Below are 22,657 nucleotides of genomic sequence, written 5' to 3'. Positions count from 1 at the left end.
CTTTCCTTTCCTTTCCTTTCCTTTCCTTTCCTTTCCTTTCCTTTCCTCCTTCCCAAGAATGCTCTAAGACCTGTAGATGCCCATATGTATTGCAGCATGTAAATAACATTTTTAACTTCTGTGTGTACCACCTAGAAAACTTGTGGAAATGGAGTACACATCTGCAAAATGTCAAGCATTTCAGAAGCAAAAAAACAGAGTATTTATATTTCACGTAGTCTTCCAGTTAAATAATGGAATCTCAATGTGTAATAATAAATATCCGAACAGGGTTTCTGGTAATACATTTTCTAAAGGCACGTATGTATTGGTTCCAGAGGAAAGACTGTAAGATCAAATTTCCTAATGCAGGTGTTAGAAGTGCCTGTAAGTTATATTTAGAAGTTACCCATATATTTTCATTCAGACTGTGTGCTCAGCCACATGGTATCTCCTCTGGATTAGTGCTATTTGCTCTCTCTTCTTTCTGGAGCTCTGAATAACACTGTTGAATTTTATCCTTCAGTCCTACTAATGCCAACTTCTGCCTCTGTATATGGTCTGGTAATTTACATTCTCTAAACATCCTAATTCTGGGTTAGGCTTGGGATCATCACTAAAGATGTATATAATGTTACAAATAATACATTTTTAAAATTAGAAATGATAAGATTGTTACTGTGCCAGGTTGGTCTCTTTTTCAGTAAAACACCAACTACTACTCCCATTCTCCTGTTCTGTCTTCATCCTGATGCAAATTAATACCACAGAAACAAAGTAGTGAGTGCAGTTTTACACAGTTTCCATGTTTACTTCCTCTCAGATACATGTATAAGGTTTCTGCTGATCTTTTTGGGACAAGTGATTGCTGCTTCCAAGTGCAGAGTCCATTTGATAACCAAACTTGGAGTTGGGTGGAAAAGTTTCTGTTGCAGTGCTGCTCTCAGGAGAGCCCACGTATGTGGGCATATATATTCTTGCCTTCAGCAGGAGGTTGTTAGGTTTTTCACTAAATATGGGTTGTAAAATATTCTCAAACATGAGTCATTTTAAATTATAGTCCATGGATCTAAGGAGAAGTCAGTGAGAAAATAGAGCAGAGAAAAACTGGGGACAGAGGCAAACTGTGAGACTCCTCTTGGGGATGTGGAATTCTGACAGCCATGCCCAAGCCCTGTCTTGCGTGATGGCTTGGTCCTCATATCAGGGCAAAGAGGGCAGCAAACCCCCCTTACTGACCCAAGCATTGAGTCAATGAGACCTCCTCAGTGCGAGCTGATAATGACCGCAGGTCTGGGAGAAGAGAGCTGGGATTATTTTTTCAAGCATTGCGAACAATTTCCTTTGAACAGTAATTTCTGTCACTGAGTTGTCATCACTGTCACAGTAAGTGATACTTGCAACACAAATGGCAACAAAATAGGAGTAAATGCTAGAGCAGAAGTCTGCAGACCGTTATTTAAGGTTGATGAGTTGAAAGTAGTTTCAACACATTAATACTAAGCAAGCTAAATCATACCGTGCCCTGAAAAAGACAGTAATGTCATTTACATGAAATCACCAGGAAGACAGTAACACTGAGTAGGAATACGCTCAATTGTCTCAAATATGGGAGCATATTATAAGAATTGATGATAGTTTGTGAGTCTGCCTGTTTTCTTTTATTGGATTTTCTGTAAAACAAGTAATTTGTTTGTTTTTCACTGTTTTAGGTAGCCTGCCCTATGAATACAAGATTGTGATAGCAGGAAATCATGAATTGACATTTGACCAGGAATTCATGGCTGACTTAATCAAGCAGGACTTTTACTATTTCCCCTCTGTTTCTAAGCTGAAGCCAGAGAGCTATGAAAATGTACAGTCTCTTCTAACAAACTGCATCTATCTTCAAGACTCTGAAGTGACCGTGAGGGGATTCAGAATATATGGCTCCCCTTGGTAAGCAGGTCTTTAAGCATACATAAAAAAAAACATTGATTGCTGTCACATCAGCCATTTCATATGCATTTGGCAATATTTGGATTACTGTGTTAGGAAGAAAAATAATACTTGGTTTGATAAACTTTTATATATTGTCTTATAATGAATCACTCTTGTGCTGAAATTAAACACTTGCATAGAATAGATACTGTTAACCAAAAAATGATGGGGAAAACAAAGTTTGCTCCTTAGATTCTTACCCTGGAGTAGTTCTCTAATAGAGTCCATGTAGTGTTTTTTTTCTGTCATAAAATACGTTTTCAACACTTAGTGAGTTACAGGTTAATTTTATTGCAAGGATAGGATATGTTCTTCTGACAGTTTCTGTCCTACAGATGATATTTAAGGTTCATCGGTGTATACAGTAGTCATTTAATGCAGCAAGCTTGTTTCATGAAATAAAATACTGAAGGCTTTTTGCAGTTCAGGCATTTTTTCCCCTTAATATCAGATTCTTACTCTTACGGTAATAGCTTTTCTCAAGGTATAGTTGAGCTTCTAAATTAAAGTCAACAATTCAGTAGCAACCTAATATTTCATGGATTTTGCTGTACTGCATAGAGCGAACACTTAAAGCTCCTTGACAATATCAGAGACAGATGTGTTTTGGCTTCCTGACCCCCACCTTTGACCTCATATGTACTTCTTTTGTGTCGCTTATGTTTCATTACTATGCTATTTCTGCTAACACAGTTATAAATCAGGTCTTTCATGAGCATTTGGTATACATTTAAAATAAGTTAAAATGTATTTTAAAAGGCAGGCTTTTAAGGGAATCTGTTACTTGTCCTTGTAAAATCACATCAGGCTGGAATATAGCAAACAAGTTGTCAAACCTGATGCATATACCCCAATGTGAATTTTCAGTGTGAATAAACTGTGAAATGTCTTGGATTTTTTTTTTATTTTTTTTTAATGAAAACTGACATTTTCCCATTTGGTTACTTGAGATGGGTGTTAATTTTCTCCAGGATTATTATTCAACATTTTTCTACATCATAGTTTCCCTCTTAACTGCACCCTTCTCTCTCTCCCCCTCTTAGATCTCCAGATCTTTTTTTTTTTTTTTTAACCTACCCACCTGCTGTGTTTTAGATCATCTTCTTGTGTCTATTGTGTATTCAATCAATGTACAATTTACTTAATCTTCCAAATTATTAGGGAAGATATTAGATGGTATCAGTCCCAATATTAACTTCTGAGAAATGCCACTTGGCATTTCTTCCCATTTTGATGTTCAACTGTAAATACTGTAATTATGCTCTGTTTACAATATGTCTGGCAACTTCGTATCTTCATTGCAATATTCGTAACCAGGCACCATATTTCCAGTGTCACTAATAACTTTCCAGGCAGTAAAGTATCAGAAGTCTCATTAAAGTCTAGATAAATTAAATCAAAGCAAAACACTATCTATAAAGTAGCACTAAGTGGAGGTTGAAAGAAACCATTTGAACTTTCTGTGTTTGAATAGGTCTGTAAAAATCTGTTGAGAAAACTTTTTTCCTCCCATTAAACCATAAATGTTCCTGTAAAATCAGAATTGCTACATTCCCTTTGTGCACTTACCTGTGATTTTGCACAAGTTGTCTAGGATATCTGGCATGACAATTCATGAAAAAAAGAATTGCTTTTCATCTTTCATACATTCATTTAGATTTACTGTCATCCTTATTTTTCCTATTCTGTAGTGCTTCAGGTTATATCTTAGGTTCCACAGTATGTGTTTTGCAGTGCCACTAACTCACTTCCTACCCCTTATGGTCCCAGAAGGTAAGTATTGTAGAGTCCTTTGAAGATCTTCACCTACTGCATATGGGAGAAAGTCTTGGTGGTGGAACCTACTTTTTTTTTTTTATTTATTATTTTTTATTTTACCAGAAAGACCTGGTACCTACAGCCTTGAGAATGGGTATCTTGGAAAGAGGCATTGTAGCATCCACAGTATTATACAGATGGGTGATACTGTCCTAATGCTGAGAAAGGGAAGTGTAGTGGGAATCCACTGATTCCCTTCCTCTCTGCTGATTATTCCAGGGGTCTATGACAGAAGTCTGTGGACAAAAGTCATGATGATGCTTAACTTTGACTCTGCATATCCCCACATTGCCTGCTTTCCATCTGAACACCTCTCTTTTCCCTTCTCCTTGCTTGGCAAGGTGGTTTGTTGTTTTGCAATTTTAAGCCTTCCTTCACCAGCTCTGTTGTATTAGGCCTGGCATCATAATCATATTGTTCCAGCCAAACTCTTTGTTTGTTTAGTTTGTTACTATGCAATGCTGAATGAAGTTTCCATGCTAAGCAATGTCATGTCCAGTGAAAACAGCAGCAATAACAACAGTAATAGCAATAAGAAGTTGCTCTTCATTATTCTATCAGAAGGCCACATGAGGAATTGGAAAAGTTACATCAGCCAAACCAATGGTCAGAAAACTTAGAAAAAGTTATTGTGTGGGGGTTGAACTGCCTGATTGATAAATTGAAGGCTGTAGTACAAATGCCTAATGAGCACTACTGGTCCCTAGCATTTCTTTTTGTTTCTATACTTCATTTGCCTGGAAAAGAAAGGTGTTTTCATAATCTCTGTGGGAAATTAATCTCAGTTTCTTTATACATCATAACAATAATGATAAAAACTACAAAGTACAGAACTTTGATGTACTTCTTATGGAGAATTTGTTTTTATTTATTTATTTTTGCATCATCTGCATCATGAAGCCAGTCCTTTAGAAAATTTTTATGAATCTAGTCAAGACTTCAAAGTTTAGAGTTCTGAATCCGCGCAGAACTCAACAAGAAAGCTAAGTTTCATGTAGTTGTTTGCTCAGTAACCTAAAATACTTTATTTTCCAGCCTTGAAAATATGCGTATAGGGTTTTGTTTGTTTGTTTGTTTGTTTGTGGTTTTTCTTTTTTTTTTTTTTTTTTAATGGATTTGTTTGGTTGGAGAACTCCCAGTTAGAGTTTCTGTTTGTTATACATGCATGATTCTAATTAGAAGGTGAGCTATCTAGAAATTAAAGATGGGGACCCCAGATCCTGCCTTTCTGTTTCTGATTACAGCCCTGATCCTCTGTCTTACTTCACCCTTTGTAAAAATAAACACAAGCTACAGATATCCCTCCTTTTTAAAACAGGCTGATCAATATTTGCAAAGTACTTTGAGAACCCAGGAGTAAGGTCTGAGTGAATGCCAACCAGTGTTAATTTAGTATTTTTACCAGTAGCCATCTGTGTGTTTTTATGTGTGACCTATTCAGAATAATAGTTCTGCTTAAGATGTTTTAGTTGCAAAGTAAACCATGAAAGCTCAGTTGGTTTGCATAAGGTGCCACTCTCTTTTAACTATATACCATTTGTGTATGGTTAAATATTTTCAATAGCACTTGGTTATTTTGACCTCTATTCTTATCTAAAATTCAGTGGTTATTTTTAATTGCAAGAAGAAATGGGACACTGTCTTGCCTCAAAAACCAAAGCTATAACTCTCCTGGGCTTCAAGGGCAAGATTTCAAGTGCCAGACTGAGCCTCTACTCACTAACAAAAAATTAACTGCCTTAAACATTTATTATACTAGTATTATAATCAAGCAGGAGGCAGCCATTTTGATATTCAAGCTGCAAAGCACAGAAGCTACAGTTTAAAAACTAGTATTTGCAACACACCAATATCTTGGACAATCAGTATAAATTATAGGAGAGAGGAGGATAAAAATATTTGGTACTTCATGAGAAACTTGAGAATACTAAGATTTTAAATGTCTCCAGAGCAATCTTGAGTTTTAAGGGTTTTCTGTGGCTATGTTTGGCCAAGAGGCTGGTGCTCTTGACAGTGCACCACACAGTATTGACTCTCAGGTCTGGATAAGCAGAGGATCAGTAAGAATGCAATGTGTTGTCTTCTAGCTTAGCACAGACAAAACTGCACGGGTTTCTTCTCCAATATAAATCCTGGACACCATGATTATTTTTTGTTTGTGTGTTTGTTTGTTTAAAGCTAGTCACAGAAAGATGCAGTCTAGTTTCATCCCAGCAAAACCTAGGACGTGGCCAGAACACAATTCACAGGCCTGGAAAAAATCTTGCATCAATAATTGCCATAGTTGCTATGACTACAAAGCAAAGACTTTACTTCCTCAATAGTATTTATTGTAAATTGGAATGTTTCTGATTGGAAAGTTCTTTTAAACACCCTAATTCATTCTGGACTACTGTGAGAAAAGCCAATCGATAAAATAACTCAAATACTTAATTAAAAATGCTTCTATAAAATGTTCTTGTGACTGTTGGGCCTTCCAAAGCATGAAGCCATTTGTCAAGGGGGAGTTAATTTGTTTTTCAGTAACATGTAAAATCATAATGTATAGATACAATTGCAGCATGCAAGAACAACACAGAGGTGGCAGAGTATCCAGCCTGAGGTGCTTTGAAGACTTGGCAGGACAGTCATGGCAGATGAGATCTAGTGAGAGTGATAGGCTTCCCTGAAGTGATGGGTTGGGCTGAAGACCTCCAAAGGTCCCTTTTGAGCAATGTTTCCGTAATTGTAAATGCCACTATGGAGCTAGAACTAGGTATAAGCGTTGATACCTGAAATGAACAGGTATCAAAAAAGTCCTTACAATAGGGAGCTTTGCTGTTGATATCAAACTGCTGACAAGCAGTGGACAGTTCAGACAGGTGGTTTGAAGGTCAGAAAGCCAAAATAAAAGTGGAAATCTGAAACTGAATAGTAGCAGAACATCTTTTTTTTTTTTCTGTCATCAGACTGGATATTATATCCATGGGGACATCATTCATGGAACTATATTGATTAATGAGTTTTGAGCATTTCAGTTATAGATCTTCAGCCTTCAATTATAGTTCATTACCCCCATAATGTAAGAGTTCTAGTGTTAGCTATAGCTAGAATTAAGATACAATCCATTTGTGCCTTTTAATTGCTAAAGGTTTTAATTGTACAATCACACACTGTTTACACACACAAAAAAAAACCTGATGCATTCAGTGCACAAGATCTGCTGTGCTTTCTGAATGAGGCAACAATGTATTTGTCCTTTTATACTCATTCTTTAGAAACACCATGTAAAAATAAATAAATGTAAAGGTGCACATGTGCTTTTTTATCAACATGAGAGAACCTTGCTGAGGTTCATACATGTATGTGTGATCCCGAGTGTTGCTACATCTGCTCTGCTGCACAAGGTTCCAATAACAGGCTGAGACATGGCTGGAGCTTAATAAACTCTGCCATACTACATGTTATTTACGTCAAATTTTATACAACTCAGTGAGTAAATAACATAGCTCTGTTCTTCTCTTGCTTGCAATAACTAATGAGAAGACTTTAAGATGAATGAATTGACCACAGATCAATAATCAGAAGTTGTTTGTATCTGGCAAAGGTTATACTGCTGCCCCTCTAATGTCTAATATTACACGTCTGCCTTAAATTTACTGATAAGGTGTGCATCTGCAGAAGATCAGTTATTTTGTGTTTATGCTCTGACCTTGTGGAAAATGGCAGGAATTCCAGTGGCATTTTTTGTGTTCATGCTCTGACCTTGCGGAAAATGGCAGGAATTCCAGTGGCATTTTCTATTGCATTTCCTCCCTCATTATTTTGTTATAGCCCATCTGGAACTTCAGAAACTTTTATTTCCCAGTCAGGGAGAATGGGAGAGCAAAGATTAATATCAGCCTAGAAAGTCATTTGTGACCATTTTTGCTGAAGTGACAGATGCTCAGGCTGGACTCCTTTTTGTTTTGTATTGTTTTCTGTTGCTGTTGTTGCTTTTCTCCAATGGGATACTGATTAGATAGAGCCATCGTTTGTTTACACACAGACCAACATCTCTCAGACAACATTTTTGTTCAGATAATGGGAATCAAATGAAGGAGCTTAAGGGTGTGTGTGTGGAGTGTACTGAGCTTAGCCTCCTGGACCAGGAACATTCAGTGAGTTCTGACTGAGCTTCATCCCAGTGCAAGACACATTGACCTGCAGGTTGTGTTAGTGAGTATCGGACACCAGATTCAGCCCAAAGCAACCTCAGCAAGGGCCTTATTCTGCATGTCATCACCCCACTTTGGTGTTAGGTCCTTCTGTAGACGCAGTGCAGGTACGTGTACTGTTCACAACATGCAGCCCAGTGTCTTTATTCAAGCTGTGTAGTCCAGTGTCATCAGTGCTGCCACAGGTGTGTAACTCTCATCTGATTTTTTTTTCCTTGCCTGATTTGTTTTTTTTTAGTCACAATGTAGGTGACTTTGTTATACTTATTCTCAAACTCTATTGGTGTGTGTGCATGTGTGAACATAAATCCTTTGGATAGGCTGAATCTGGGGGTAATTACACTTTGATGTGTAATTGCAGCTGTTTCAAAGAGCATGCAAAGGGCAAGATGAGGCAGACATTTTTGTTCCATGCTGAGTCTAGCCTACCCAATCCTTAGGTCTCCCTTTCAGTGCCTTTCTCCTCGATCTTTTCAAGAGCAGCTGTAATACTCTTTCATTCCTCACTGAACTCTGTTTCCATCAGTAGCATAATGTAACAAAGATTTATGGCTTCATTTCATGATAGGGACATGCTTACATTTTGCCATTGATGAATCATCTCATGTTTACTTTGCCAGACCTTGTACAAATCTTTACAGTCACTGAGGTGAACATCAATTAAAATGAAACTGTATTAAAATAAAATATTGACTTCATTTAACATAATGTACCTCCCAAGTTGGGAGCATAGCTTACCCATGTTAGAGCAAGCAGCAGCAGTGCAAAATACTATGTTGCACATTTCATTCTCTGTAAAATTTACAGACAGTGATTACTGTTCTTCTGCATCAGAATGACCACTTTGATTCTTAAGTTCTTAAGTTCCCTTTCAAATCTGCAAAAAACTATTCAATACTTTGCACCTGAAGAAAACATATAGAGAGACTCAAAAATGTGTGTTACTGGACAAAACCAAACTAGAAATGTATCTAAGTAAAATATCTGACCCTCGTTTGTTCTTTCCTTTCTGCATCCTCACTTGGTCGGAAGATAAAAATACAAATAACTAAAGTGCAATTGCTTTTGTACTGTTACATAAAACAGTAAAATACCACTCTAAAATTCTTGCATTCATTGCATATTGCAGATTAAATACATATTTGAGCAGGTGGCTTGTTTTCATGTCTAGCTCTGTCAGTGATGGTGTTTACGGAATGCTGGATGTGGAAATACTACTGAGTGCTGGGTTTTGGTTGCTCAGAAATATGTTTTAATAATGGTGGATGTTCCCTGATTTTGCAAGTCAGGAGCTGTTTGGAGCTCTGTCTTTATTAGTGACTTTGAGTTAGACAATATGAATGAGTAATTTAGGTACACAGGCATGGTTCTTGAAGAAAATGAATATCATGAGTGGGAGGAATAGGTGCCACTCATTATTTAGAAATGAGACATCTCATGTTTCAGAAATTCTGGGGAAGAGGTTGGCTTCTAAGCCTACCTGATGTGGCTGTGTTATTACAGTTAGAATGCTGAAGACTTTTTATTTCAGGCATTCAGTAATAGGTAAGTATGATGTGACAGATGTGTAAGAAATAACAACGTGTTCAGAAGAGAGAAAGCAAAATTGATCATCCTGTTAAAATATATTAATTGCAGACTGCACTGCATAGATGCGGGTTTAATTGTATTTTAATGGAATGCTTGGGTGATATTTTTATTTCCTTTTCTGTACTTATCAGAAACTGTTTTCCATTTTGGAAAGTGCTGCTTCTAAAAACACTTAAAACCACAATACACTGTATTTTAGATTGCAGCATATGGGAGATTGTAAGAATGGTTTTTCCTGTAAAATGATTTTGATCTATTAAATTCAGCTGTTCAGGGGAGGTGGTGGGGAGAAATGTAAGATTTTGAACTCTTGAAGAGTAAAAGGTTTTCCAGGGGCAGAAAGTGAGACTTAAGAGCGCATTCTGGCTGATTTAACAGCAGAAACAGATCACTGGATAATCTTTTTTTTTTTTTTTTTTTTTTTTTTGGTTTACTAATGGCATTTTGCTAAAATTGGTGCATTTCATGTGATAAACATGTCCTGACAAGCGTTCTCCTTACATGGCTTGGAAACACAGGAAATCTGAGTCTCGTTCAGTAAACACTAGGTATACAGCTGCCATTGCTCATATTAGCAATCATATTGAATTCAGGAGAGGTCTTTTTAATGAATACTGCAGTACAGATTAAGTGACTGAAAAGAATTAGCCAGAATCATAAAAAATTGCTGAAAAAAAATGTTTATGAGGCAAAATCAAAATTTCTCAGACTGCAAGTGAATTTTCTGTAGCATGTTAAAGGAACACAGTTGTTGTTAACTAATTAAACTCGGCACTAGGTTATGTGAGTGAATGAAAGTGTAAATCTAACTACATCTATCGTAGCTCATATATATAATCAAAGGCAGGCCAATGTGATAAATTCTAGCTGTTGTGTACTCCTGAGAACTTCTACTTTTTCATTTCCCATGTTTTTTTTTTTTGTTTTATTTTTTTAAAGTCATGGCAATTTAGAATATTCCTTATTTTTTTTCCATTAACAAATGTTCCAGAAAATGTTTTCTCTCAAAAAAGATTTCTCCCAAACATTTCTCAGGACTGAGGAGTTTGGAACAATTCAATCTCTGAATAGTCAAAGAGAGAAAAAAACAGTAAGTCAAACACCATTGTGTACTGCTTACACACACATGTTGGATGTGGATCAATTCTCTAAGACGTTTCACAGTGACCTCTCACAGAGTGAGCTTATTCAGTTACTGAATGCAAAGATCCTTTGCATCCACTTTGCAGTTGTGTTCCTCCCCTGCATGTGTACTGGAGTGCAGGGGGACATGACGCTATGTGTGCATGTGTACTTCTGTGTATATCTGCTAAATATAGATCAGCAGTTATGTTTATTTCCCATCACATTTGGGGGTAAGTGCTTTTTCTTGTAATGTCTGAATAAATGGTGTGGCTTTATATTTCTTGAATATGACTGGAGATTTGCATTTGCTTGTTTTGTTACAAATGTTTCTAGCTTTAGTTAAATTTGAGAGCAGTCAAAAAATATATTGCTTCAGTTTAATTAGGTTGGTAGAAAAAAAGTTCTTTCTTGAGTGATAATTATTAGTTGTATATTATTAGAATGAAGGAGTTCACTTTCAGTTACTTAGCAGAAATCATTGAATTTTCTGATCCAGTAAACTAGCTCACTTTGGATTCAGCTGGTTTTTAATTTAAGACCTATAGAAGAGGAGACCTGTAATCTCACCACAGGGAATTGGCTACACTTTCCTGCAGTTCATAAACCACGAGAGTGAAATAGCAATTCCCCACAGCAGTTTTCTGTTTATTTTTCACATTTGCTTAAAAGTTTAATTTTATGAGAGAGAGCAGATTTTAAGGTTTAAAGTGCTTTTTTTTTTTTTTTTTGGTGCTTTTTTTTCCCCACTTGAACAAAAGGACTACCAGCTCTATCTGTAGTCTGGGCTGTAGTCTCAGACAGCAGCAATTTCAGGATGTTTCAAAGATGTAAACACAGTTGGGTACTGTGATGAAGCCTTTGGCGTGTGATGAACCCTTTGGTGATGTTCCAAGAGAAACACAAATAGCTATCTAGTTTGGAACGGATCTACATGGAGCTGATTTTCAGCTGGAGTAAACTGGCAGAGCTCCACCAGCTTTCAAGCCATTTATGCTGGTGAGAGTCAGCCTCTCTGCTTCAAAGTCGCTTGTATGTATGTGTTTTCCATAGGTTTTTACACAATAGATGCATTGCTACATTGAGAAATAGATGGTGACTTTACATCCTGCTCTAAGGAAGTGCAGAACTGTAAACGGAGCCACCATCACAGGGTCTAATTGTAACACGGTTATCTCAATTTTTTCTCTTTTTTTTTTTTTTTTTTTTCTGGTCAGAATTTAAGGGGAAAAAAGCAGTAATCTACCACTTGTTGTGGGGCTGTTTAACATCAGAAAACTTCCTTTGGATTTGTCATTCATAATTTTATTTTATAAATTGACATCATTTAATATGAATTAATATGAAGATTTTACATCCCCAGTGAAGAAGCAGATTGGAACCAATATTAAAATGGAGGGCTACACCTGTGTGTGTCTCATATTTCTAATTGTGTAATTTACATCAGGTAAGTATATTATTTTTGTGAGGCTATCTCAGAATTCGTGGCTAGCTGAATGAACATCCATGTGTTTAAGCTGTAGGCATAGAAAGTTACATTGCAGCAGTTGCTTTCCACCACTGTAGTGTGGGGTGAATATAGGACTTCAGGAAAACATTAATTTGGATTTTAGGATTGCTTGTATGTTGTTCACTTCAGGTAGAAACAGGCCATATGAAGTATCAGTATCTGCTGTTTAAAACAAGAAATTGGTTCATCTGTTGCCAAATTGAAAATGTTAACAATAATACACTTTATGTGTATATACGCATAAAGGGTATTAATTTAATTGTTTTGCTTAACTCAATGCTTTGACTTTTCTTAAAAAAAAAAAAGAAAAAAGAAAAGAGAAAAAAAAAAGAAGGAAAACAAGGAAAGAACTGGCAGACAGTCCATATGGCCTAATTAGTCCTGGTATTTTGAGAAAAGAATATAAACCTGGTGAGTTACTAAACTGAGAAGTGGCTGCTGTGAGGGCCTTTTTTATCAATTCTCAGTGCACCTGTGCATCCTATGTATTTTATTAATGTTTCATCTAAGAGAGTCCCTCCAGGAGCTTCACTGTAAAAACAAACAAACAAACAAAAACCCACACCACAAGTATAGCATCTCCCTCTAAATGGGAGATTCCATTTCCTCAGCTGAATTCTGGACAGTCTTAAAGGACTACAGTAAACCCCAACTAGCCAGATGTGTGGAAGAAGAATATGTTTCTTCAGCTGTCTGGTCATCTGATAGTGAAAAACTGTAGAGGTGCCATGCACGGATGAGACTTGAATTATTTTTCCATACTGACTTTTATATTTGTGGAAAGTTTTACATTTAAAAGGAAATGGTGACTGTACTGTGAATAGAGGTTGTTCCCTTACTCCCTCTTAGTCCTTCTTCTCACTGTGACTTAACAGTTACCAGTATTTGAAATATAGTCTGGATAACTTACCTGTACATATCTTTTTCATGTTGGGAGAACTGAGGAAACAGACTCTGAGATACCAGGATAAACACGTTAGCCCTGCATTAAATCCATAATACTGAATGTCCATACAGTTCTACATCTGTACCCTCAGCATTGAATCTCATATCTGATTATTCCAAATGAGCTTTAAAGGTTTTTTGTGGAGTTTATTTTATTATTTAAAAAATATCAGATAGGATATTATCATTTGGTTTCCAGCAGAATGAAATAAACTATTTGCATTTGGTGTTGGCATGTTTTAAATTCAGTCTTTCATTATTTTTTCTCCTTACCTGTTGTCTTCTGTGTTCTTGTTATGAAGATAAAGTAGATTCCATTTTATTTTTCATTGTTTTATAACAAACTAGTGTTTAGAAATTATCAATTGCTATTAGTCACAGCTCATTCTTTCTTCTTTCCAGTCAGAGATGTATGAAATCCTTTACTAAAAAAAAGATGGATGATTTCATGTGTAACTCAAATTGCAAAAGAAATAATTACTGACAAAGGGCCACATTCTGATTTTTATGCTCCTTTCCATTTGTGAAAACAGTAATTTAATTTGATTCAGAGTTTTGAGAATTGCAACCTTGGATGCAAAGCAAGTGAGGCAAAAGAAAGACAACACAGCAAACTTTCCCATGGAAGAAATGTAGTTCCTGTGGCCAGACTGATGGAGGATCCAAATTTGATTTGCTGTTTACTACAGACTGCCTAGGTAACTCTGTGCAAGCCTTTTATTGTTTTAGCTGAAGTTTTTAGCTTAGTTCCTCTCCCTGCCACTTCCAACTTTCACCTGCTGAGCTGTACTTGGTGGCTGTCTGTTCCAGAGGATAATCGTCTATGAGATTAACTATAAGGTGCATTTAATTGATTTAAGTGTGTGGCCTTGGCTTTCATTAAAACACCTGGCTTCCAATATTATGAATAGGTGAATCTTCAGTTTCTTTTTTTTTTTTTTTTTTTTTTTGCATAATTTAATCCTTTCTGTACGCTGCTGTACGCCAGTTCTCTATATAATGCACCACCCTTGTATCTCTCACATGGAAGTTGGTCATAATATGTCTCCTCACAACTTCTGGAACATGTTCTTCTTTACATCTCAGTGATGCTGTTAATATGCTTTGATGCCAGTCCTTTTTAGCACTAATGACCCAATTGTTCCTTCGGTACTTGCCTGTTTTGGGCTGTCCTCTTGCAGCAAAGAAAAAAAGACAAAACATTGTTATTTCACACCTTAGATGTAGAAACAACTGATGACACCCAAAAAAAAAAAAAAAAGGAAAAATAAAAAGAAAAAAAAAAGGCATACTTTTATGATGAGAGAAAATGAGAAAAACGAGTAAAAAGCTGTAAAAATACTCAGTGAACTGGAGATAGCTACTTAAAATAGGCTAGAAAGGCACTTAAAGAGATTGGTTGATGACCACTTGAAGGATGTGAATACCAAGCAGACAAGTTAGGTATACGTTATTGTATTCCCTTGTTCATTGAACTGTAACTAATAAATCAAGAGCAGGAAAAATTAGATTGATATGTGTCTCTACAGTTGTAGGGAAGGGGAATGGAAATGAGAGGATTTGTTCCATTCTTTTGCAACTGAGCTTCTTTACAGTCATAGGCCACTCTCTGCTTATTTTTCTCCTCTACAGGAGAAAAATGACAATATTTGTGGAGGAAATACGGTAACAAGTTGCATGTGTTCATGAACCATTGAAATTTATTTTGTAAGCAGAGAAATTCTAGTGAGAGAATTTGCCTTTCAGCTGCAGAAAAGATTTATGTAGGAGGCTTTACAGAAATGAGGAGATATAATGATTGTGTTCTAGTTGTATGGTTTTTGCTCTTCAGGTGCACACAAGATGTTACCTACCGATCCCTTTGATATGCTAATGACTATTGAGTCTGTTATCACCCATAGCTTCCTGTGGATATTGGACTCTGTAAGGGAGTTATCCCTTGAAGTCAACAAGAGTAATTGCATGCCTACTAGTGGCAGGATTTGTCTAAAACAACCGGACGACCCAGATGAAGCTGCTGCTGTAAATCTGACAGTCCTGAAGTTCTTTGGGTAGCTTGCACCATGCGAGCAGTAAGGCAGTGCTGTGGTGGGAATGTTTTTGTAATTGCCCAGTGGCTGCCTATTGGGTTCATTTGTAGCTGATGGCGGAGTACCATGGAGGTTCCTGTCGAACAGATAAATGTACAGAGAGGAAGAAATCCACTCTTTAAGTTACAACGTTTAAATAAAGCCGAGGTAATGATTTAGACTTCACCTTCTCATTGAGTGTAATAGAAAAAAACATGCACGTTGATAGTTTTCCCCAGTCAAGTATCCTTTTTTGTGTCCCCTTGTCAGCAGAGTGAGATGTATACCAGTCGTATGAAAATCGAAAACCTTTGATATTCACATAAATTACAGGTCAAGTCTGTGTAGTGCATCACTGCCCTTTACAGTAAATCACGTGTAAAACTAAGTTATGCCCTATTTAAATGACAAAAGAATTCTTGGACTAGACAGTTGCTCTTTCCAAGAGTAGCTGAATAAAAAGAAAAACTAATGAATAATGAAGGCAGTAATATGTTTGACCACTTTTTTTTTTGTTGTTGTTGTATGATTTTTTCTGTTATTGTAACAGAAATGCTCCTTTCAAAGACAACCAATGCGCTAATGATAGCTGAGGTCATTCATAAGAGGTTGAACTGGTTTAATTAGAATTTAAGAGAAGGTTACTATAAGAGTGCAGAAAGATGTTAAGGGGTTAACCTATAAGAGATTACACTGTAGTCAGTGTTCTGTTAAAGTTTGAATTAATTTTTCCCATGGGTTTTTCACATTCTAATTTTCAACTAAATGAGACATCTGTTTCAGAAAAGGAAAATTTGCTATGGTTGTCATAGCAACTATCATTCTGTAAGAAAATTATTCCAATGGTTACTTCAGAACAGAAAGACAGAAATTCAGTACATAAAGCAACATCCGATTGCTAGCACAAATTCTGATAATTCAGCCCTTTTTGTATGGTAAATTATTTGACCTGCAAAACTTGTTCATATGTTTTTAACATAAGGTTAATTGTGCTGTAAACAAATTCATTTCCAATATATTTTCCCCCTAGAGTCATATATAGACAATCATTATTCTTATAATAGTACCATTGAATTTCAGAGTAAATGGAGAGATCCAAGCTGTTCCCTTTAAGAATATACGATCTAAATCAAAGTACATTTCTACATGAGTGCTTCACTTCAGAGGTGAAATACATTCATGATGTACATCTCTAATTGCCAAATAGTTGTTTTTTTTTTTAAATAGCAGATTTTCTCTTTTAGAACATACGTTATAGCATTTTCTTCATAAAATGTAAACTATTAATGAAACTTGTATATCTATATAAACATTAGCAAGCACTAATAAAGAGATCCAGAAATTCTGTGCTTGATTTTAAGACTTCAACTTTGCTTTCAGTTTTCATCATAAATGGAAATTTTAGACCAAGTTGTCTATGCATGACATCCAGATCACAGACTTGTTAGTGGGTATTAGAGAAGGTTTTTTTTTTTTTTTTTTTTTTCCAGAAACTTTGATGGCTGTTTTGCAATAAATTTTCTGAATTTTCTGAAGGGACTTGGGGTTTTATAAAATCCCTGCATACATATGAACATTGTTTTGCTGTGGGGCTGAGGGCACTGAAGTGCATGATATTTCTTCCCTCATAAATGTAAAGCACACTACCAACCCCCACTGAATCCTTCCCGGGACTTCATATTTTTGTCAGAAATGCTCCAACCATTTCTTTCAGTCTTGGGATTGTCACAAAAGACAGCATTATGGCAAATCAGGTGAGTTCGAACATTTCCCCTTCACAAAAGAACAGCTCCAGCGTGCATAACTTACCAGCCCGCAGCTCGGGCGGGCGGGAGCTGCAGGCACAAGGCAGGGATGGGGGAAAGTGCTGCGGGTCTTAATAAGCAGATCATGCCTATTCATAAGGGGAAACAGGCTTTTAACAAGCGGCGAAGTACAGTCTGGGCTTAGGAGAGGCAGGCAGAGGCTCTCACGTCTGCACGTGCCATTTGTGGTCATTTGGGTTTCAACAGGACTAAAGTGACTGCTGATGCGACCTGTGACGGTCACAGTTATGTCTCCTTATAAATGCTTCATTGTGTGCTTAAAATAATGGCTTGGTAGGTTTTTGACCTTTTATTCTTTGGCAAATATTGTTCTTTCCCCTTGGCTTCTTCTAGGAGAGCAGCCTGGCTGCAGCCAGTTCTGCTGTGCCTGGCGTGCCAGCAGGCAGTGGGACAGTTCCTGACCTTGCATCCCACTGAGGTGCTGGGGACCATCCTGTCCTGGGCAGCAGTTGGGAGCACTGGGCTGCATTCCCTGCATTTCTCAGCAGCTTTTAACAGCTGAAGCAGGATTTACCGTGCTGACTGACGCTTTGTTTGCCTCCTGTTTGCCCTTGCAAATATTTTCTGTCAGTGAGCTTTTGCTCCTGGATAACTTTCTCTGGGCCTAAATACTGTTTGCCAAGTAGTTGAGTGTTTTCATGTTGGTGAAGGAAGCTGCTTGGCACACAAGGTTTATAGTGCGATCCCAAGGCAGGGTTGGGGAATCTGGAAAAAGTCTAACCTCTGTATGTTTTTCTGAAGTCTGCCACTTCTGTGACATCTGAGCACCTCACAGACTTCGTTTGCTTTATGTTCACAGCATGTCTGTGAGAGAAGAATACTCCTGTCAGTGGTGAGCGGAACATAAAGATCTCTGATCAGACTGGGGTTTGGTCTGTATGACAGGGCTACAAACCAAAGTTGTGAGCAGCTGACTGCAAAATAAGCCAGTGAATAGACCATGAGTGATTGCCCCAGCAGTAGGAAGGGGAGAAGTCATGTACCTGCAAGCCAGCTGCTGTTCCTCCTGGGAGGAAAGCCTGCTGGATGATGAACAGCTAACCAGATCCGTGTGGTGTGAAACATGAAGGCTGAAGCTGGTGAAAGGCTAGATCTTTTTGTCAGCCAGCTGCCCTGGTCTGAGCCACCTGACTCAAAAACAACATTTCTGGTTCATGCTGTTAGCATCTCATCTTCACCTCACTCATCACAGCTTCTGGAGGCTGAGATATATTTCTGGTCCCAGTGGCAGATGTGCAAAGCTTCACTTTTTACTTTTTTTTTCTTTCTTTTTTTTTCTGGCCACCTGGTTATGCAGGGTGTTGTGTGATGAGGAGCTTGGAGATGAGCTGTCTCCTAGCTGTGAACACAGAAAGCCTTCAGACACCTCTCTAGAAAACTTGAGGCTTTTGTCATCTGTAGAAAAAGGAAACATTTGAAAGCCCCCTTCTGTTTTTCCCTTTACCAGAATTTTCTTCCCTTGGGTAAGCCACATCCCTTTATAATTTAGCAAGCTCTGTATTTTAAGCTGTTTTCAGTAGACATGTGCTTTGCAGCATTCCAAAAGGAAAAGTAGAAAATATATCATCATGAAGATTGCAGACATGCTAATTTTTGAAATGTTAGTCAAGCATCAGTAATGGAACAGGATGAATAATAGTTTTATGGGCATTTTCTTTTGTCTTTGCCATACATGATGTAAAGTGTAGTTCAGAGAATTTGTTTAAAAGATTTATTTCTGTCTTTTGATGCAGTGAGGGAGTGTAAAGCTTTCTTCAACAAAGTAACATCTCAAAGGGAAGTCTGGTTGATGTGTATGTACTTATAAACACTAAGGCTGCAATTATCATAAACCTTATTAAATCACAGCAGCTTATTTGTTGTTCCTCAAATATGGACATGCTCAGAACACATCAGTCAAAAAATTATTAAAAAATTCCAACCTAAAACTAACCTGTCAGTTTTATGGCTGAGAATTAGAGCATAGTCAGCAAGACATAATTTACTACTGTGATATAATTGCTGTGAAATACATTTTTTTAATCAATGGGATAGCAAGGTACGGATAAATTGTGTTCTGATTGGCAATGTTACAGTCCCACTGCTCCACAATGAGCTGGTCTATAAATATGTTTTTAAAAATGTAAATGCCCATCTGATAAGAAATACTGAATATGTAAAGTTTTATTTAAAAGCAACTCAACATACCAGAGAACAGAAGAAAATTATATGTAAGAAAAGAAGCAGTGTTCTTTTTTTCTGATGGGATGCTTCCAACTGGAGAAATGAACCAGCATAGGTCATGTCTCCAGCTTTTGAGTGGGCTCTGTAGCTGTGCCAAGGTCTGCCCTTGCCCGGGTCTGCCCTTGGCCCAATGACGGTAGGCTACAGGCCAAACACAATGTGAGGCAACGTGGAACACATATCCACATCTGGCTATCTGTGGCAGGTGTTCTTCTAGATACCACAGGAGTCCAGCATGCTAATCCACGTGGATGTCTTGGTACCTAGGTCTTGTGAGAGTTACTATTCACCTGGTTAGAGGAACTGTATGAATATTTTGTTCTGTGCTGCTTACTGAAACTCATAAGGAGACTGCACTGATTTTCCACAGTAGTTAAGCAACACTGGTTTTATGGAAAGAGGGTTTTACTCTGCACAGAAAGAAGAAAATGAATGCTGTTCGTGTCCCATGCTACCAGAAAGTCAATCTCAATATTTTAATTAGATAACCAATACATGGAAGTAGCACTGAAGACATTCTCCTCCTCTCTTGGCAGGCAACCTTGGTTTTATGGCTGGGGCTTTAATCTTCCACGAGGCCAAGCACTATTAGAGAAATGGAACCTTATTCCAGATGGGATAGATATTCTTATAACACATGGACCACCTCTCGGTAAGAAAATATTAGTGCTGTTAGCTGTGTATTTCAGGTGATTATACAGTAACTGATGGCTGCACATAGACAGAGTGGAAACCTGAGTTGTAAAAGTCAAAAGTAACAACCCTGCTGATTTCAGCAGTACCAGGACTTTGGCTTGGGTTTATGTTTCATGATTCCCTATGATCAGTGGTAGGGAGTTAAATAACAGGTACAAAACTGAAGTCCTCATAAATAAAGTCTTAATGAGTTTTATAAATAAACAAGGTCCAGTTTGCCTGTGCATCCTCCCGCTCTGCAAGTGGTGAAATCAGTAGACTTGAAACAAGGAGCCTGCTTGGAGAGAAATGCAGGACTAGTTTGTAGCACAGTCTTTCTCCCTCGCTTGCACTAATGTCCCCCCCAACCCAAAGTTGTATTTTCATGCTGACTTGATCAGTCTCCTGCTTCACAAACCCAAATGCTGCAATAGTTGGCCTGCTCTTTGGACAGCATGGGTGAATTATTTATTTTTAATACAATCCAGCAACAGACCAGCAAGAAACAGTTTTCCATTTGTATTTTACAAGGAGTAATAATATAGGAAAAAAAAAAGAAAAGAAAAAAAAAAAAAAGCAAAGCTTGCCAGGCCCTGCAGGTGTGTTGGAATTGATCTTTAAGGTCTCTTCCAACCCAAACCAGTCTGTGATGCTAAGACAGTCTATGATTCTATGATTCTATGATTAGTGAAATGATCTGTGTTATGGAAATGAAATAATCACAGAAACTTGTCTTGATTCACTAAAGGTTTTAAGGCTTTTAGCACATTAGTCAACATATTTAAAGGATAGCAAGCTGTATTAAATGCAAATATATATTTAACTCTTCCCAATTTAATAACTGGACATGAAAGTGAAGTATTTACTGAAGTGTTTTGCTGACCCTTACTGCTGAGGAGAGCTTTGTGCAAGATGAAGGCAGGTGGTTTCTTTAAACGTTTAGATTCCCTTCAGTCCTCAGTTTCCTGAAGCTAAAATCCTCTTGTCTTGCACCTTCTCTTCTCCTCTTTCAAAATTTGGAGGAGAAAGTATCCAAAGGGTTTGTGTTTTGTTGATTCTTTTGAAAATACGTTTGCATTCCACTGCTCACTAATCCCAGGGAAAGGGCTGCTTTTCTCACAGTGGATGTGTGTTGATGATACTCCACCAAAGTGGTGTCTCATGCCCTGCCACAGACTGCTTGTAATGTGGACCTGTATCGTAAAAGTGGATGGCAGAAATGAATTGTTTAGGACTTGAAATATCTTCTCAAATTGATTAGTGATGAGGATAATCCTGATATGGATCCAAGGCCTGAGTGATAATGCTGCATCTTTGATATAGTTTTGTTTATAAGTTGTATGTTTTTAAAACTCCATCAGGAATGTCAATACTTGAAAATCCATTTTTAAAATAGTATATGAGCTGTAAAGAAATCCAACCTTCAGCTCCTTTGAAGAATATCCCTGTACCTAGGGCTTGAAAATCCAGAGACTGAAGGTAGAGAGCAAGTTTCTCAGCACCCAGTTTCAGGCACTGGGCTAATTTTGCCACCTGGTTAAACCTGTATTGTTGTTGTTATTATTATTTATTATTTATTATTTATTATTATTATTTATTCAGTCTGAGCCATCCTCCAAGGATTTTGGTTTTTTGAAGATCTCATTTCTTTGTCTTACTGATTCATTAATAGATGGCTTCAGCACAGAACACTTTGCCTGAGGGCATTCCTGACACCCATTCAGCTGTTGGCATCCCTTACACCCATGGCAACAAATACATGACATTTCAAAAGAAATTAGCACTCTGCCTACCTTACAGAACCTCTTTATTGTGTATCTCTGTCCACAGACATTTTGAGAGACAGGATCCTCCTTGACCCTGGGAGCCAATTATTTTCACAAGAAAGCTGATTCTTTTTGTTCTGATCTTGGACAGCATCACTAGAGCTGTTCCTAATGATCATAAAAAGCAGTCAGTGTTGTAACAAATTCCTCTTATATTCCAGAACGGGTGCCTAAATTCAGTCCATCCATTTTCTCTGCTCCTTTCTTATTCACTCACTTACAGACTGCATGCATCCCCCTAAACTGATTAATACTTAGATAGTTAGATACATTAGATAGTTTTAAAATTGCCTGCATGATTGATCCTTCTTGGCAGGGGGGTTGGACTAGATGATCTTCAGAGGTCACTTCCAACCTTGGCCATTCTGTGATTCTGTGATTCTGTGAGATGCAAAAGCACCATTAAGAGTTAATGGACTTTGTGCTTCTTAGTCCCTTAAATGTGTAATGAAAATCTGACCCACAAGTAATTTTTTTTCTGTTTTAGAGGAGTGCTTTGGGATGAAACTGTGGCAAGGAAACAGAGGTTCACACAGGATAAGGAAACAAAGATTGAACAGCTGTTATTGACCGTTTTATTTTAACCTGTTTGTTATTAATAAATATATAGCATATTTTTGTAGCTTATAAAACACAATATTCATGATCCCATGATCAGTGCTAATGCTCATTTCTAAATCAGTATATTTTTGTTAATTTTATGTATACTGTAACTTTTGAAGTCCTTTCCTTGACTCCTAAAGATCTGCATTTATGATTCTTTAGCTTCTCTTCAAAAAGTTCACTTTTCTTTGTTTGTTTTTAATTTATTTTCACCCTTAAGTCTTAATTTCTAGCTGTGTGTTTGATCATCTGTGACACAGATTAATACTTTACTGACAGCTGCATAAACCTGTTT

The 22,657-nt window shown here is 37.3% G+C and overlaps 1 protein-coding gene across 6 annotated transcripts in view; it reads left to right on the top strand.

The window, feature by feature from the left end:
* MPPED1 (metallophosphoesterase domain containing 1) overlaps positions 1-22,657 on the top strand; it is a 65,440-nt gene that overhangs the window by 32,812 nt on the left and 9,971 nt on the right. For all 6 annotated transcript variants that reach the window (XM_035310775.1, XM_035310750.1, XM_035310780.1 and 3 more), the window contains exons 4-5: positions 1,692-1,917; positions 19,795-19,910. In XM_035310775.1, the coding sequence (XP_035166666.1) occupies positions 1,692-1,917; positions 19,795-19,910 (342 nt within the window). The remainder of the gene's footprint in view (positions 1-1,691; positions 1,918-19,794; positions 19,911-22,657) is intronic.

This window comes from Oxyura jamaicensis, chromosome 1, assembly GCF_011077185.1.
Source record: "Oxyura jamaicensis isolate SHBP4307 breed ruddy duck chromosome 1, BPBGC_Ojam_1.0, whole genome shotgun sequence".
NCBI classification, from domain to species: Eukaryota; Metazoa; Chordata; class Aves; order Anseriformes; family Anatidae; genus Oxyura; species Oxyura jamaicensis.
The sequence above is the reverse complement of the archived record's forward strand: the minus strand, read 5'-3'. Positions and strand labels throughout refer to the sequence as shown.